Source organism: Phaethon lepturus, unplaced genomic scaffold (assembly GCF_000687285.1).
Source record: "Phaethon lepturus isolate BGI_N335 unplaced genomic scaffold, ASM68728v1 scaffold13017, whole genome shotgun sequence".
Classification (NCBI taxonomy): Eukaryota; Metazoa; Chordata; class Aves; order Phaethontiformes; family Phaethontidae; genus Phaethon; species Phaethon lepturus.
In genome coordinates this window covers 1,918-20,319 of record NW_010552580.1, presented here as the reverse complement: position 1 = coordinate 20,319, position 18,402 = coordinate 1,918, and the positions used below count along the sequence as shown (strand labels likewise).

Genomic DNA, 18,402 nt, shown 5'->3' with positions numbered 1-18,402 from the left:
TTCAGGCTCCTTCCTTTAGTTCTGCTGTAACAAAAGTTGCACAGGAAACAGCATTCGGTAGCCATGTCCCTAGGTTGTTTTTAAGTTATGGCAGTATTTTTCCAAATATAATGTCAAAGGAAATGGGAACTAAGTTTAGCAGTGAACATACAGAAGATGAGTTTAAATATTTAGAAGGCTAGAGGATCAAAATATAAGACTCAAAAATTTAATAACTTAATCCATAGCCAGGCTTCTAAGTAAGTGGGCTGTTCTTCAAGGCGTTAGACATACGGAGATCCCATTAACTGCAATGTTTTTAACTTGTACACATGATTCTAAAAGCCTAACTGAGCTATCTGCCCCTGAAATTGGTCCATGTCTTTATTCTTTTTTGGCAGTCCTTGAAAATAAGACTAACAGGAAAGATACTGTAAATATCTGTAAAGCAATTTGCAAGGTATGATACTTGTTGCTGAGTACGTGCTACAAGGCATTATTCAGGTCTTTTCCTTGGCAGTGTTTTATTGATACAGGTTTCCTCTAATGATTATTCTGCAGGTCTAAGACATTTGCTGTCACACGAAATATTGGGGATTTGGCTGCTAGTAAGATGACTCCAGTTCTTCTACCTGAAGCAGTGCCTGACATAATGAAGATGTCCTTCGATTCAGATTCTGCATCAGGCGAGACGGATAACATCAGGGTAAATGATGAAGTGTCTAACTATTCTTTTGGGGCTTTTAATCAGTGGGAGACAATTTCTTTTCTCCATAGGAAAATGTACAATTCATCTCTGATCAATGCGGCTTTGCTCAAAATAAGTCAGGTTCAATCTAATAATACAAATAGCCCTATAGTAACACTATTTTAAAATAAAGGGTGTAATACTTCAGAATTACAATACTTTTTCAAAAGCAAAGGCATCTTCATTGGTAATTAATTTTACACTGCCATCTACAGGATAGGCCCACAATCTTTAAAATACTTTGCAACCATTATGCAAGCATCCCATTCCTGGGGCAGCCACAAAAGTTCAAGAAGACGCTCCATTGCCCAACTTGTAGAGACAAATTTAATGTTTATAACCATCCTGATTCAAGGATGGATGGCAGTTTGTGTGTCAAGTCAAATGATTTCCTGAGCTACAGTTTTCCATAAAAGCCACTACAGGCCTTCTATGATTGCCAGCATTTTGAAGGCATCACTGTGACAATTCATTCAGTGAAAAAGTGACAGAGATGAGGAATACACACACTGTCCTGTTCTGGTTTCATTGTTGTCCTGCAACTCTGAAAAGTTTTCAAATAAAAAAAGAGTTGAACAGAAGTACAGCACTTTCTTATGGAGAAGTCAATATGCAAACATACTGTCAGTGAGAGCAGCTTCCAATAGCCTGGAACAAGAAAAATTCTTCTGCTTTGTTCTTCTGTGCTGCCCTTCCTGAAAACCCAGCAGTCCACAATTATTCCTAAATGAACAGCAACAGAAAAATGGCACTAACTGGAACATTTCCCAGTACCATTAGAATTTCCTTTGGAAAGAAAAGATTAACATTCTAATTTTTCAGTGGGGTTCGTACAAGTTTGGAATCTCGTGAGACATGACAAACTGAGTAAAAAATTAATTGCAAACCTGTATCACATGTGAAATTAAAGCTTATGATTATGTCTCTTAGCAATTTGCTTTGTTGCTCCATGAAATAATAGTTTTTGTTTCATGGATTTGATTCTAATTTTAATTAATTTTAATTTGTTCTTCTGCAAACATTGCTTAACACATGTAAATTACGAAGTCTTGAGTAGAAATTTCTAACATCTGATATGCTTTGACCCTCTAGTTGATATAGCCTCACATTCATGTCAGACCTCAACTGAGACAGAATTTTCATGGACATAGATGAAGGTTCTATTATTTGACCCAACATAAATCAAAGGAAAGGACTCCAGTCACTCTAGAGCACACTCAGATTCATCAAGAACCTGTTAACACTGTCTAATACTCCAGGAAAACAAAATTCATTATTTAGAATTAATTTGTGATATACTTTTCCACTCTTATATCCTGAAGCTCTTTTTAGTCTAGGTAGTCTAATCAAGCCATTCCGTGGATAATTTTGTCCAATTGGAAAGGAAGTTGTTCTATGTGACAGCCTTCCTATCACTTCCTAAAAAGTTGGTTAATTCCTCCTGTGGAAAACATGTAACTATGACTGAAACAGGACTCACAACATGCAAGTATTCCTCTTACAGTTGTTCAGTTTAACTTGACATGTGTATTATCTTATAGGACAGACAGTCTGCAGAAGATGTTTCATCGGGAAATTACGCTCTTCTTCCCAAAAAGAGCCATTTGTTCAGTCCATATGCACCAATGCAAGTACATTTGGGATTCAAGTGTGCATTGAAAGGAAAAGCGTACATGCGGCATTTATCAAAAATGTGCCTCTTTATTACCTAGTTGGAGAGCATGCCCTTAGAATGAGCTTCAAGCCAGGTAAATACAACTGTGCATAAAAAGAAAGTAACGGGTGAGTAGGTAGGGGTGTGTATGTATATACATATATATTTGTATATGTACATATATATCTTTTCTATCTTAAATACCAGCAGAACTACCATTAGACCTACCAGCCCTGCCAGTATTGGCCACAGACTATGTTTGTAGGAGGAATCCGTTTCTCTCCCACTCTGAGCAGCGATTTCCCAGCTCTCCCAGCAGCACCACTCAGCACGGCCAGCATCAAGCAGAGCTGATCTGTGCCTGCAGAGCGTGTCTGATGCATCCTGAATCATTGGATTTGGGATGCAAGCACAGAGCAATTGGACATGGGCAACAGATCTGATGCAGTGTCCTGTAGCTACACTCTAAAAACCCAGACTCTTAAAGAGAATTATGGATTAACCCTGCCAGGATCTAGTCCTTAATGTCTTAATCCATGATCATGAGAAGTAAAAGCACAGCAGGACACTGAATCTAGGTCTCTTAAACATCAGACTAATGGCCTAACCATTGGGCCATTCTTTACAGTTCAACAGTTGAGCCTTAGTTCCTTTCTGATGCCTAATTCTCTATCGCACAGGGTTATCTAGTTAAACAATCCACTTCACTTGACTTAAATCTGCTGGTCATTCTGGTTTTTGCCTTGAAAAGAAACTAGTATCATGCTAATATTTTAAAATTTCATTATTGCTAGTATGTACTTTAACTATTATAGAAATTTCTTAACAAAGTTGCTCAATACAAAAAGCAATCAATGAGCTTTTTTTTTCATTTGGGGAAGAATGGCTAAATAACTTATAGCAAAACTTGGTTTATTCTATTATTCAGTTGCTAATACTAACAGTAATACTCACTGCTGTGCAATTTTAGTTTACACAGCGGCACCTATTGAAAAAATACAAGTCACAATTCAAGCAGGAGACCAAGCTCCTACAAAAATGGTACGTTTAGTAACATTTGAAGATCCAGAGGCTCAAGTATCTTCCAGCAAACAAGTAATTAAAAGAGTGAAGAAAATCCTTGATGATACTGATGACCAGGTACTGCTGTAAAAATCCACTTCTAGTTTTGTGGGAGATGTTACACAACGCTTGGTTATTTATATTTCTTTTACTAAGTAGCCTGGTTTGTTTAGATAGTAAACAAAGATTTGAAAATAAAGACAGGCTTTTGGGTGCACAAAGTCTTTCTGCAAGTCTTTTGTTTGCACTCATCTCTTCTGCAGGTGGAGGACATGAGGAAGACCAAGTTGGTTTTGTAGGTTTTTCTGAAACTCTCTTGTAAGACATAAAATAGCTGTTGTGTGCCTAAAAGGTAGTCAGTTCTTTCCAGCTACTGCAACTGTAGCAAAAAGGTATGACACCTACCTGCACAACTTGCCTGAGATAGTCACAGCTGCAGTGCTGTCATTACCAATATTAGTTATGTGTAATTGTGTGATCAACAATTTCTACGTGTTCATTATCACAAAAGGGTTTTGGGTATTGTTCTACTTGTGTGTCATTTTAAGACATTATTATGAATTTGCCTTATTTTGATGTACTGCAAGAATGCTATCAGGCATACATTTTGTCTTCTAAGGCAGCAGAGAGATTCATAGTGCTCTGTATCTGATTTTTACTCACAGCCTTCTGCAGGAACACAGAAAAATAATTTTGTTTTTCCAATGGTACTGTTGACTAGGGGACAAGAAAATCCAGAAGCTCATCGTCCAGTGCCAGCAGCACCAGTGGAAGTGCCGAGAGTAAAACGAGCAGCCCCTCCAGCAGCAACTCTGACAATGGAGCATCACAGGGAGGCACCCAGATAAAACTGAAAACAAGATGGTCCAAAGCCAAAGGAAAGAAGTTCTATCCCTTTGGGGACAGTGGCAGCAGCAGCAAAAGCAGTAGTAGTAGCAGCAAAAGCAGTAGTAGTAGCAGTAGTAGTAGCAGCAGCAAAAGTAGTAGTAGTAGCAAGAGCAGTAGTAGTAGCAGCCAAAGTAACAGCAAAAGCAGCAGTAGCAGCAGCCAAAGTAGCAGCAAAAGCAGTAGTAGTAGCAGCCAAAGTAACAGCAAAAGCAGCAGTAGCAGCAGCCAAAGTAACAGCAAAAGCAGCAGTAGCAGCAGCCAAAGTAACAGCAAAAGCAGTAGTAGCAGCAGCAAAAGCAGTAGCAGTAGTAGCAGCAGCAAGGGCAGCCATAGTAGTAGCAGTAGTATCAGCAAAAGCAGGAGTAGCAGCACAGTTAGCAGGAACAGCAGCAGCAGCAGTAGCAAGGCATCTGGTATAAAGCAGAAGGCTAAGAAGCAGTCCAAGACCATATCATTTCCACATGCCAGTGCTGCTGAAGGAGAGAGGAGTGTCCGTGAGCAGAAGCACAAAACACAAAGTAGCAACAGAAGCACCAGCAGTGCCAGCGCTAGCAGCAGTGAAAGTGTTGGTGTTGCCCATCGCCACAGCAAATATGACAGACAAGCTGAGACGAAACATGTCAAGTCCCAATTTAACAGTCACAGTAGTCACGACATTTCTACAGAATGGGTAAAATTTCCTAATGCTTTGATTTCTGCTAGGAGGTGATCCTTACTGAGTTGTAGGTAATAACTTCTTTTGGCATTTTGCAGGAAGATCACCTTCCAAAAGTATACCGTCTCCGTTTCAGGTCTACTCATGTCCATCGGGTAGGTCCCTTATTCAAGTGCACATACCCATGGTGACTACAGTTGATATGATCAAGCATATTTCTGAAGGGCTTTGATTAATTTCACTTGAGAATTCCATACTGTCCAATATCAACACAGATGGTGGCCAAAATAAGCATTTGTTACTAAACAAATTACATTTTTTTATTATGCTAAAGATTTGTTATTAAAATACTGGCTATTATACCACACCCTTCTTTTGTTGCAGAACTTTTGCAATCCTCAAATTTTTGTCAGGAGACCTTTGGGCTAGATGCTGGACAGTGTAGCCAAAGCTAAGTTAAGACCATGGGGGAATTATAAAGCAGCAGGATCTTCCAATAGGAATAGGCAATCATCATGTATGTGGATTGTATCAGAAACCAGGTTCAGTATGCATTATGGCACAGAGGTATCTTAAGTATCTATTATAATGATAATAATGTAGTGGGTTTTGTAGGTGTTACCTGCAAAGATATTATGTATCCTTCTTATGAAAGAGGAAGATGATTTACAGTGTTTTTAATTAAATTGTAACCTCTTTTTTATTTCTAAAAAACATGGATATGTTTAACCACTTATTGTCAGTTTTTATTTTCACTAACATTAGACCTGGACAACGTGATGTTGCCATTTGCAGTCAATGTCTACATGGCCTTCCTGTCAGCAGAGAGGTCCGGGTGGATCTGAGGAACATTCCTACCCAACATACGTCATATCTGCATATGATAATAAAAATAACACTCTAGATATGTCTAAGTCTGTCCGTTACCTGTAGAGGGAGGCTGATAGCTCTGATTTTGTGTCTACTAGACACAAAATCTTTTTGTAAAACTAGAGCCGTGTCATAGCTTTTTAACCTATTTTTGTTTTATAGCATCTGGATCGTAAGACATCGTCATCTTCCTCTGAGTCAGGAAGCAGCAACAGCAGCAGCAGCAGGCACTCCAGCAGCAGCAGCAGCAGCCACCACCATGGAGAAAACGCTGGCCACAGTTCAAGGAGGAGCCACGTGAGCAGAGGAGTCAGCACTTGCCACAGCCATGGCTCCAGCCTGACGCGGGAGGTACGGCTGCCCGTGCGGTACAAACAATAGCCGGGCTTTGCTGGCTGCTGAGCAGGAGCTGTAGATGTGGTGGCACTCTAAGCAGCTGAGAGGGTTAAGCTCAGCAAGTATTCTGCAAGTCAAGCTTGTAAACTGAAAGTCAAAATCCACTGAGATATTTTTCCCTCCAAATTCCCTTGGCTCTAGGGTTTTGTTTACTGATGTCTTGGGTATATTTTCTTTAATTTCTAAAGGTGTTTGCAATACATGAAAAATAGGAAAATATAAAAATTGAAGGGGATGGGGGGTTGTAAGTCAAAGGGGAAAGAATTCTCTTTTTCCTATGAAAGCCCAAAATGCAAAATATTTTGCACTTAGGTAAAAATGGGGAGGAAATAAATAGGTTTTATTTAAAGATTTTTTTTTTAACTTCAGTCCGGTTAATTATTTTTAGATGTAGACCTGAGGTCATGAATGCATGCAGAGTATAACTAAAACAGACTCTTCATGGGCATTACTGATCGGTAAATGTAAAGTCCCATTAAGTACAAATCATCTTTATCTTTATTACATACTTAGTATTCTATAATTGTACTAAGTAAAGTTATCTACATAATAATAGAAAATAGCTCTGCAAATGGAAGCAAAGTCATGAGAACTCTGCTACTAAGAAGGATTTCAAAATAATCAATTGGCTTGAAGGAGCTGTAGTATAGTAAAATATGTTGTGAATGTGCATACTGCTATGAAGATATCTAGTACATATTGTAGGGAGCTATTTGAAATATTAAAATAACACGCAAAATCTTACTAAGTGCACAAAGGTAGTTTGGAAGAATCTTGGACCCTTCATTAAAACAATCACATCGTTGAAAATTCTTGGTGGTAATGAAATAAGATTCCAAACAAGCTTATTCTTAAATACTGGGGGTGTAGAAATACATACAGCAAACTAAACTGATGAAGGACAAGGGCTACTCCCTGCTACCAGCACTCATAAACCGGACTGTAGGCTCTCCAGTGAATACACAGAAATACTTAAGCACAGATGGTTGGGGGTTGTTTTTCAGCGCAACTTCCTGGGAGAAGTAATTCCACCTGGCATTACGATTGTGGCACAGGCAGTAAGGAGTGACAACAGAAATCAAGGTTATCAAGCTACAGCATATGTTCGTTCTGATGCTGCCAAAGTTGATGTGCAACTAGTTGTGGTTCAGCTGGCTGAAACCAATTGGAAAGCATGTGCTGATGCTGTAATACTGCCTCTGAAAGCACAGGTAAGCCCACAGGCAGCTTCACCAGGAGGGACATCTAAAAAGCCTGGTGCTTTTTAAATAAGCACAGAGCACCAGCTGATTAGGAAAGCCAAACAGGAAAATCTTGCATATTTTGAAATGTTTGACAAAGTTTGTGAAATTGCAGAAAATGTTCATGTCTTTCACCATTCTTTTGAATTAAATAATAAATTAAAAAAAAAAAGTCAGCCACTTCGAAGTCTGACAAAAAGAGATATTGACTTCCAAGATACATCAAAATATGACCAGTAAAAGTAGAATAAATATTTGAAAAATTGACTGCTTCATTACTACCTCTTTATTATTTGCTCCACTGCGAGTTTTCTTGCCTGGCAAACTAGCTGTTTTTCTCTGTATAATTCATTTGAGACGATTCATAACTCAAATGCATTTCAAATGTTGTATTTCTTAGAATTTACATTAAAAGATGGAAAAAGTAAAGTTGGGTAATGGGTTGATGCCCAAGAGGGGCATCAGATAATTGAAGGAACAGGTCTTTCCTTTTCTTTTTTCACATCTCCCTGTGCTGTGCTTCCTGTGTAACTTAATGCAAGAGGACTTTGCATAACAATTTACAGACTTCTGCTTTTCACAGCTGCAATTAACAAATTCAGCCTGATATTTCAATATTGAAAAAAGCAGAGTGGGGTTCAAATCTAGAGGTATTGGGGAAGGCTAATAGAAATTATAATACAGTCTTCCTCTAGAAAAAAAATACATACAGATTATGAATCCCAAGACTTGGGAACATAAAGAATCAATGTGAAGCTGTGGAAAAGAAGAAAAACTTGCATTTTGAAATGGTCAAGGGTGGTTCTGTGATTCTTTTCTGTAATTTGGGTGACTGTTTTCCTGTATGTAAAGGCCAGACTGAGATGGGGCACAGAGTGCCGGGACTACAAGATAGGAGCCATGGCTACCACAGGCCAACTGGCGAAGAAGCCAGCTGTGCAGCTGAAGGTACAATGGGGAAACCTTCCATCCTGGATAAAAAAGACAAGCACAACGTATGTAATTTGCTCTTTCCTAAGTTGTTATGTTGCATTTCTTACACTAGTTGGCTTTATAAAAACACTGAGAGTACCGAATGAAAGTCTTCAACCCAAACATGTTTGTTTTGGTTTTTTTAACAGAAGGCACAAGTTCAATGACACAAAAGTATTTTGCAAATGTGTTCCACTTCCACAAATATTTAAAAACTTGACATGTTTAATTTTATTTTCAATATTAAATGATATTTCAGTTCAAAATGCCTTTTTGTTTTGAAATGTTCTTCTATTTAGTCTCAAAAAATACCCAGCTAAAATGAGCAAAATAAAACCAACATGTTTCCTCTGGGTAAAATCAACCATTTCATTTGACCCAAAGTATTATTTCTTTGACTTCTCAGTTCTTCCATTGTTTCCCTGATTTTTCAGAACTGACAGTAGTCCTCATCCTCTCATGTCTGCTTTTGCTCATGTACCTGAGTTTGTCACATCTTGTTTATCTCTAGATTCATGCAATACGTTCCTGGTGCAGCACTGGTGTTGGGCTTCTCACAAGCACATCAGAGAAATCCATCTCATGAATTTATAGTAAGGGCAGCTGCAACATCTCCACGAACAATTGACACAGTAATTAAAGTTCCTGGGGTACGTGTCAATTTTTATTTTCCTTTTCCTTACCTTGAATGGATTTTCAACTAATAACATTTTGATACTTAATGTGAAGAAAAGAAAAACAAAATATTCCCTTTTAGAGAAGCTGTTATATACTTGACTGCGTTACGTATAATAGTACTCTTGATATTGTTTTTCTTTGGTGCAATGTAGCAATAAGTTGAGAATCAGACTCTGTAGTCAAATACCGTATCTCCACGCTGAGAACAGCAGTTAGGCCCAGATTGTCTCAAGTATGATTGCTCTGCACTCACATCTTTATTCATTTTACCCAATGTGATGAGTTCTGTGGGATGTGGAGGGGTCTCAGAGCAGATAATGGAGGCCTTGAGAACACCTTGCACTCCATTGCAACCATGTAAGGCATCTATCTGTGTTGGCACTCAAGTCCCACATCTGCAGTAACCACGCTTGATGAGACAGGTCTGAGCAAAAGTTATGACAGCCACAAACACAACTCTGACTTAACCAAATCAGAGCAGTTGGTTACACTCTCACAGCAGCTTGCACAGGCTGGATCTGCAGAGTCCCACTGATTAATTGGTCCTTGTCCACCAAATCCCTGTTCACTGCTTTGAAAATTTTCCCTATGGATCTCTGGCAAATTAATAACAGCTAGCTATTCATACACAGTTAAATTAGTTTGTCTTTAACATTCCATGGTGCTTCAGTATTGCAGGATCTTTAACATATGATAATGAAGAAGTAGGCACAACTAGGCATTGATTTGATTCTCTTGGTAAATGTAATTTGTAGCTACATTGAGGGATCTTACCCCAACGCTCATCATGCCAGTTTTCAGCCTCTAATGGAGTCTGTTCACTTTTCAGACTTACTCAGTTACTTTAACTTGTTACCTTATTTTTTTAAGTCACTTAATTATCACTTAAACTTCATCTATGTCAGTTACTTTCCAATGTCCTTAACAATTTCCCAAAGAGTCAAGAAGCGTGACTAGAAGACAATGATTCCTCACAAAAGCTTAAGGTTTGGGTGCATCCTGCAGAGACTAACACAACTGAATTGCATAAATGCATCTTTATGATTTTTTTTTCAAGATAAGAGTCTTTTTTTTTTTATTTGCGGTCATATCTTGAGCAATATGGTTCAATTTATCTTAATGTATTTTCATTTCTGCTTTTTCAGGTAACGCTTTACTATCAGGCATTCCGAATACCATTCACTCTGCCCTTAGGCCCATCTCCAGCTTACGAGACTCGAGACATCACTGCCTGGAATTTATTTCCTGAAATAGCTTCACAAATAGCACAAGAAGATCAATGTAAATATTACTCATATGCTTGTCTCATGAATAAGCAATGCTTGTAGATCGTCCTCTGCCATGGCTGGGCCTTGCCTTTCCATGTATGCTGGAAGCGTAGCATCTCTAACCCTGCTTTCTCAACAGCTCAGTCCTCCACTTAGAAGCATCTTTGGTGGCAGGTGAATTAAGAGACTTCAAACTGATGTAAATATTCAGAGTTTGGGTATCACTCCTGACTGCAAAGAGTAGAGGTTGTCTTTTGCTCCTTCTAAAATGGTGCCATCTCTGCATTGAGAGGCACCAGATGATGGGTACAAGACAGATCAAGTCTTCAAAAAGGAGTCATGTGAGTTTTAGCTGGTTGGTTCCTAGCACTTCTGTGGGAAATGCGAACTACATTTTATCATGGTTACTATGTTTAGTTTCTCAAGAATTTGGTACATTTTAGTCCCTGTTAGCTTGAGTTTTGTGTTTAGCGTGTAATCAAAATCAATACTAGTTATAGTCTCTGTCTGGCAATTATTCTGTAGCGCTATCCTGTCCTTACAAACTCTGGCAGCATTGAAAGCTGCTGCCCAGGAGATGCGGAAGTTTCTTTCCTGTTTGCTGGGTGGTTCAGTCTCACAGAGGTGGCCTTCAATAATTTGCAGCAGCATATATGTCATTGTCACATCTGCCATTTCTTTTCTGATTTTGTTTTGCAGCCACGTGTGAAGTCAGCGAGGGAGATTTCAAAACATTCGATCATGTGAGCCGTACATACTCTTTCAATAAAAGCTGCAACTTAATAGTGGCCCAAGACTGTACTGAACACCCAAAATTCATCATTACTACAAGGAAGGTTGATCCTTGGTCTTTCTCAAGAGATGTTCACATAAATACTACCTCAGTGTAAGTGTGGTTTATCCTGAGGGCTCAGGAATTAGGTATAAAATTTCAGGGAATTAGTCTGGGGATGGGAGATGTCTAGCTCCTAGGTGAAACTAGTTTGCAATCAGCTATTTGGGGAAAGTTGGGGTTTTCATAAGGAATCCTCATCTGAGACTCTTTGGTGTCTCTTGTCTTCAATTTCACAGCCACCATTATCTGATAACCTGCCCAATAAGTCCCCACACTGTCTTTTCTTTAAAGGTTAAATCTCAAAACTCAAAGTCCCAGTGAATGTTGCACTTTGGAAAGAAAACAGCTCATTCATTCATTCAAAACCCAGATGTTCAAGTTGGCTCTCTGCTAGCTTTGGTCACAAATATCTCTGCTTTTCACATTTTAAATTAACCACTAATTTCTTCTTTCCTTGTTTGTTTTTCTTTTTCTGTTGTTTTTTTCCTGAAGGAACATCACAATCTGTCCTGTGGCAAATTCATCTCTCCTTGTGGCTTGCAATGAAGAAACAGTGCTATCACACAGTGGAGTTTCTGAATATGAAAAAGGTAAGCTGTGATACCCACTTTTCCAGGACTGACCTGGAAATTAAATATCTTTAAGACTGTGTTTTTATAAATTGCACAGAAACTTTTCAATGTAAATAAAACACAAATGAGCTTAATTCAAAGAAAAACTAGAGACTTTACTTCCCTAAGGTTTGTATTGATTTACACTCCTGTGTTTCTTATAGTATATACACTCTTACTTTCCCCAGCATAACTGACAGGTAAATAAAGCGCTCTCGTATACATATGGTATGTCCAGGTTAGTGATTGTTTAGAAAAACAGTGCTTGTTATAGTCACAGTTTGATGCTTTGGGACAGATACTTAGCTGGAGAGCACCATCAATGTCATTATCATTTCAAGACTTAACAGACTGGATACAAAAGTCAGTTCCAACTATAGGGAACAGCAGTAGAATACTTTTACAAATTAAGAGATAATTTCTTCTATTTTTGCTTTCTCTCTCCACAAAAAAAAAAAAAAAAAAAAAAAAAGAAAGAAAAGAAAACAACTGTAGCAGCAAAATTATCTTTGTGAATGAAAATGCACTATGGTTTATTTTGTGCTACTCAGTTTCTCCGTTAATTTGAAATTAAGCGTATCACCTTATGATTCACTATCTTTTTACAGACAATGTTAAAATTTATAAAAATGGAACAACAGTTATTGTGGAAGCTCCAACACATGGACTGAAGACTGTGACTTTTGATGGTGTGATCCTTAAGGTATTGGGTTTACTTTCAAGATTACTTTCTGTTTAGTACCTTAACAATGTAACAGACCAACACTTCAGTATTCACTCCAAAGATGTGCTATTTCATAGGTTACTGTTGCTTCATGGATGAGAGGAAAGACTTGTGGAGTTTGTGGAAATAATGACAGAGAAAAGCACAATGAACTCCTAATGCCAAATCATAAGCTGGCACACAGTTGTTCTGCTTTTGTTCATTCATGGGTGTTGCTAGAAGAAACCTGCTCTGGTGGTGAGTAGATCTGAAAGCAATTTATGCTTGGGGAAAATATTATTTCACTTTCCTTCGCTAATAGCTAGAAAACTTTTTTTAAAAGCAGCACATATCTTTTTCTTAGAAAAGACAATAACAATGTATATCCATTTTAACTTCATTAACCACTGACTGTTTAAAACACTGCCTGTGAATACAGAGAATATATACTACAGCAAACGTCTTTGCCTCATGTGCAGTTCAATGTTAAATAATTGATTCTACTATAATTTCTTACACTGAGTAGCTTTTTTCTTGGAGAGGCAAAATCAAGCCTAATCTTGCTCCCACTGAAATAAGTGTGATTTTCACCACTGAATCAAAGCAGTTTCAGCTGTTTTCTGCAGACTTAATTTAATCAAATAAGTTGCAGACTATGAATGCAGTGTCAGATCTTAAGTTCCTGTACATTTTCAGAGCGCACAAAATTCCATTTTTGTTCTGTACTATCTGAGGGTGCAACCTCAGGGAAATATTTAGAAATACACCTAAAGTAAAAGAGCTTCCTTTCACATGTAGCTGGAAAAATAATTATGGTCTCCCATAACATCAATACAGTTTTGTTCTGTAGGTCTCCATTTACCTTGAGATAACTTTATTGAAGTTAATGGCTGTTTTCTCCTTGACTTCAGTGGCAGCAGAACTGTACTTATCTGTGTGTCAGGAAACGGAACCATAGCTGGGATCCTGTTAAGTTACATTATACCTTTCTAGTGAGATAATTGCAGCATTATAAAAATCATCCAATACAAAAATTATCCTTGATGTTATTATATAAATGCTGCCTTTTTTTTTTAATCCATTCACTATAGTTGACATTTTTCCTAATGCAATGAAGTAGCCATTGTGCTTGCAGTATCTATTCTTAATAGCTTTCAGACATGAGAGGTTATTTTCTGTGTATTATGTAGTTCTAAAAAACTGGGTGTACATGATTCCATTTGGGTTATATTGTTCAATTAGATTTTAAAAATAGCTCCCCTTTCAGGTTCTTTCCTCTATTCCCCGACTTATTATCATCCTATCTTGATAACCTCACTACTGTGAAAATGGTTTGTGAGGCACCTGTGCTTTAATAAAAGCTGAAGAGAAAATATGGACCTTTATTATTGCAAGGATCGATTGGGGTTTATTTCTACAATTTTAACTACCTTTCCTTTTCTTCTTAGGGTGCAAGCTGCAGCGCAGTTATGTGGAGCTGAATCGGAATCCTACTATTGATGGAGAGGAATCTACATGCTACTCTGTTGACCCAATACTGAAATGTATGAAAGATTGTACTCCAATCGAAAAAACTTCAGTTAAGGTTGGCTTCCACTGTTTCCCAAAAGGTACGAATTTTTTCTCTCTCTGTGTCACATACTGCAGGCTCTGACAGAACACTCAAAAGAACAAAACACAGCACAGCCAAGCACAGACCTCTATGGCTCCAGCTCCTCTCTGAGCTGCTGGTTTTAATCCCATTAGTATTTGCTATAACCACTGACAGTACTGGCCAGCTAAAAGCTAGTTTAGATGATGGCAGGTAGCATCATCTGAGAAAAACATTTGAGGTGATAAAAGGGGCAGCAGTGATCGATAAAAATTTTTTCACATTTTCAGGATCTCCATAAAGTTGAGATAAGCAACACTGAGTCCTTTTATGTACATTACAGCCTGCAATTTTGTGTAGACCAGGGCAAGCAAGGCAATTGAAAGTCAGTCAAGTAGTGTGACATGACTGCTGTGATTAGGCTGCCATGCTATGCCACTGTGCAATACATCAACAAAAAACACATTGCTGAAATGTTCTCAAGATTGTTCCAAAAAATGATTTGTTTTTGAAGGTATTTTATACACACACACTCGTGCCCCAGGTTTTTAAAAATACTGGGCCTTTTTCTCCTTTCACTTGTACCAATTTGTCAGGGATATGATGCATTTTCTAAGACAGTTCACACAGAAGTTATGTAAGCATGAGAGGAGAATCCAGCCTGAAACCTACAGATATTTCTGGTGCATTCCTTCCTAAATCTTTTAATGAATTACACAGTGCATATATACTTAGAGGGAAACCTACCATTAGGGAGTATATAGTAAAGTTGTCTGTTCTCTGTGTTAACCATTGTTGGCGAAATCCGTTGTTCTCTGGGATAAGCCAGAGTAGTTTCACTGAAGCCAGCGGACCCCTGTGTTGAGTAATACTGGAGAGGAACAGAGTATTTTAAGTCTAATTTTAAATAACATCTCTGTAGAACTTTGCACTTTGCTCATTTTATTAGTATCTGCAATGTGCTGATTCAGCCCATAAAAGCAATGACTATCTATAATAGTCAACTATCTACAACCGCCTATTCAACAAGTAGCACAGAGAGAGTGCCAATCGTTTTCTGACGGCTCCCTGAGAAGTGAATTAGATGCATCCTTTCATGAAAAGAAAAACCCACCCACAACAAAAAAAAACTTCCAAAATCTTGTCATATCCATGTTTCACAGATTTCTTTTGTGTCCGAGTCTGTATCTCTGAAATGTCATCACCCCAGGCCACTCACTGCCTCAGAATATTAGGCTATAATAAAGCTGTCTCATTCTCTTACAAAAAATGTGTGAGAAAAGAGGAAAATCAGAAAAAAAGATATGTTAGTTGTCACAGCCAGTGCTGTTTTTACAGCAACTGCAGGTTTCTCTGGTTCATTTACTGAACCAGAGACTGGGTAGTCTGCTAGCAGCACTCCTAATCAAGGGCTTTTTTTATTTATTTATCCTGAGGAGAAGGAGGAGGCAGGAAAAAAGGAAGAGGAGGGGGAGGAGATGGAGGAAGGAAAAAGATGCCATTTGTGGTTTTTTAGCAAGATGATTGCTTTTCCTCAGGCTAAGGATCAATAGGAATACAAGGCCAGCCCTTAAAAACTGTTCTTTCTCTTTCTTTGTTCAATGACTTGGAGGAGCAGCAGAAACAAAATCATCATCTTTCTCAGGCTGAGAACATGTATTTGCATACACTGGACCAAGACTTTTTCTCAGCTCTTTTTATATGAGAACTGAGAGTCCTCTGTTCCAAAAGAGAGGGACCCCATCACTGTCACCAGTGGAGCAAGGATAAAATGAAGCACACGGATGCAGAATTTCCCTTGTTGTCCTCAAATCAGTGGGACTGTAGTCTTAGGATCTTGACTGAGGCAGACATCACTCCAAGTTTAAGTCCACATATTGTTTTACATTTCAAACATGCCACAAGCCCTACACGTAGGGATTGCAGTTACTCAGCCATGATCCAGTTTGCTGAGGGAACTATTTCCTACATGGATATGGATGTGATCAGACCCACAGTGTGCCCAAAAGTAAGAGACATAACAAGAATGTATATAAAAAAACAGAACTCAGACATTTTATAGCACTTCTCCTTTCACAGCTTGAAAATATTATATATTTTTAAAAAGCATCTCCAGCACCTTTCTGGGAAATATTTATTATCCAGTTGATTATGGAATACCTGTGCATCAGGTAGGTTGGACAGTAATTTAGACAAGGAGAGTGTTAGCATTTCAGGAGATAAGTGACTGATACAACCTGAACCCATACAGCAGTCTCCAGATTTCCCTGTGATGAGAGATGGCATGTTATAAATATATTGTCCAACTAAGGGATAAAACAAATGGCGGTAAAACTATGAAAGCTTTACCCATTCTCGTTACACAAACAATGTAAATGGATGTCCTAATATCCTTCCAGGTGCAATGATAAACCTCCAACTCGCTAAGAATATTTATTGGGAGGATGAATATCATTATTCCATTTAGATTATTTCAGCATTAAGGGATATGGCTTATTCAAGCTGCTGTTGATAAAGCAACGTGGTAAGGTTAATACTGCAACTGACAATGCTCTGCCAGATTTCACAATACATGGGAAACTTTAATTAGAAGTTTATGAACCTCTGAAAATTCTCCAAAGGGCTTATCCTTCAGAACGAACTTTGACAAATAGTCAGCTGAAATACAGAGTGATATGCAGCACTAACATAAAAAGAGATTGCTGATGTGTATTGGTATGTGGTGGCTACCTCCAGCACTTTTGCAGCCTCGTGCCTGTTGTCTTTGTGCTTCATGAAGTGTTATTCATTTTCTTTTTAGGGAATTATTATAGTAATTATATCATGGATGAAAATCCTGCTCCAAGTCAATGAGTCAGATGTCAGTTGTGGGGGCAGGATTTCATTCTTTACTTGACGAGGGAGTTGGCAGCCATCAAAACAGTATTTCCTTGAAATGTGTTAATTTGCTTGATGTTAGTTAACAATGGCTTCGCTCTTCTGACAGATACTGCTGTAAGCCTGCTGGAATGGCAGAGAAGCAGCGATAAGAAATCTGCATCTGAGGATGTTGTGGAGTCTGTGGATGCTGACATTGATTGTACCTGCACTGGCAACTGTAGTTAAGCTAAACACTTTAGTGTTGTGCTTATAGACATACTATACAAATAAATTGAATAGCTGGACAGATAAAAAGAGAATGTAATAGCTGTAGCAAAATATTAAGAAATGTGCTTAAAGAAAATAAGCCTACTGCACTGCATCCAAAGTCAAATGCATTATGTACAGTCCGCACTGCTTAATAAATATGTTGTTCATTAAATAAGTATGCATGTGGTCTCTCTCTTTATTTTTCCCTGTCAACAAAACAATCAGACCAACTATAATATTATCCAGAAATTCTGCTTCCTTTTATCTGAAATATAATTACAGCAGTCCTCTCTTAAAATTATGTTCACTAGGTGATGAAAGGAAAACATGATTACGGCTACTGCTAACATTCCATTGTGCAAAGAATTTCATATTTAGCATTATAAAGACACAGTAAGCATTTGTTTTCTTTTATGTTTTCTGGTAAAGAGCAAAGTCTGTTCTTGGAACCATTCTGCAAAAAAATACATTTTACTCCCAGCAAGACTATTAGCCTTAGTACATTCTACAAAGGAATGAATTGGACTGCTAGACTCCCACTGTAGCTTTCCAGAGAGCTATAGTGTGTGACACAGTCCCCATTTTCATTTAAATTTCAATGGATCTGCTGTTGCTTCATGAGCTAAAAGTATAAATAGGAACTTTTTTTTTGGTTTACCATCTCCTTTTGTATATCTATGAAAATGATGCCTTCAAAAGCTTCAGTGAACAATAATACATCAGGTAGCATTCCAAATACATCAGAAACGTAATATATAGAAAAATAAGTAAGATCAATAGCATCATAAAGCTGAAATAAAGTACAAGCAGGGCAGTTAGACTGTGTTTAACCAGTGAAGTGTCAATCTGCAAGCTTTCACTAGGCCTATGCAGAAAGGCAATTCCCTCCCACCCCAGGGGACCAGGAATAGGTGGCACGCCAAGCAACAGCACAATACCTCTTCATCTTGTACACAAATCAGCCTTGCCATGAGCCATGATACATTTTCCATAACAGGCAATAGTGGCCAGCATGCTCTTCCAAGAGAAGCCTTAGAGAATCAGAAATTCTTTGGGTTGGAAGGGACTTTTAAAGGTCATCTAGTCCAACCCCCCTGCAGTGAGCAGGGACACCTTCAAATA

At 38.2% G+C, this 18,402-nt stretch overlaps 1 protein-coding gene across 1 annotated transcript in view; it reads left to right on the top strand.

Annotated features, from left to right (window-relative positions):
- The window catches only part of LOC104624010 (vitellogenin-1-like), a 43,109-nt gene extending 25,651 nt beyond the window's left edge, over positions 1–17,458 (top strand). Inside the window, 18 exon segments of the mRNA XM_010291260.1 lie at positions 541–685; positions 2,269–2,302; positions 2,305–2,475; positions 3,352–3,521; positions 4,165–4,588; positions 4,706–5,001; positions 5,085–5,141; positions 6,019–6,207; positions 7,257–7,463; positions 8,346–8,488; positions 8,977–9,115; positions 10,289–10,424; positions 11,111–11,297; positions 11,739–11,836; positions 12,466–12,560; positions 12,659–12,818; positions 14,009–14,170; positions 17,138–17,458. Coding sequence (XP_010289562.1) covers positions 541–685; positions 2,269–2,302; positions 2,305–2,475; positions 3,352–3,521; positions 4,165–4,588; positions 4,706–5,001; positions 5,085–5,141; positions 6,019–6,207; positions 7,257–7,463; positions 8,346–8,488; positions 8,977–9,115; positions 10,289–10,424; positions 11,111–11,297; positions 11,739–11,836; positions 12,466–12,560; positions 12,659–12,818; positions 14,009–14,170; positions 17,138–17,256 — 2,932 coding nt within the window. The 3' untranslated portion in view covers positions 17,257–17,458.
- Positions 17,459–18,402: the final 944 nt, after the last annotated feature.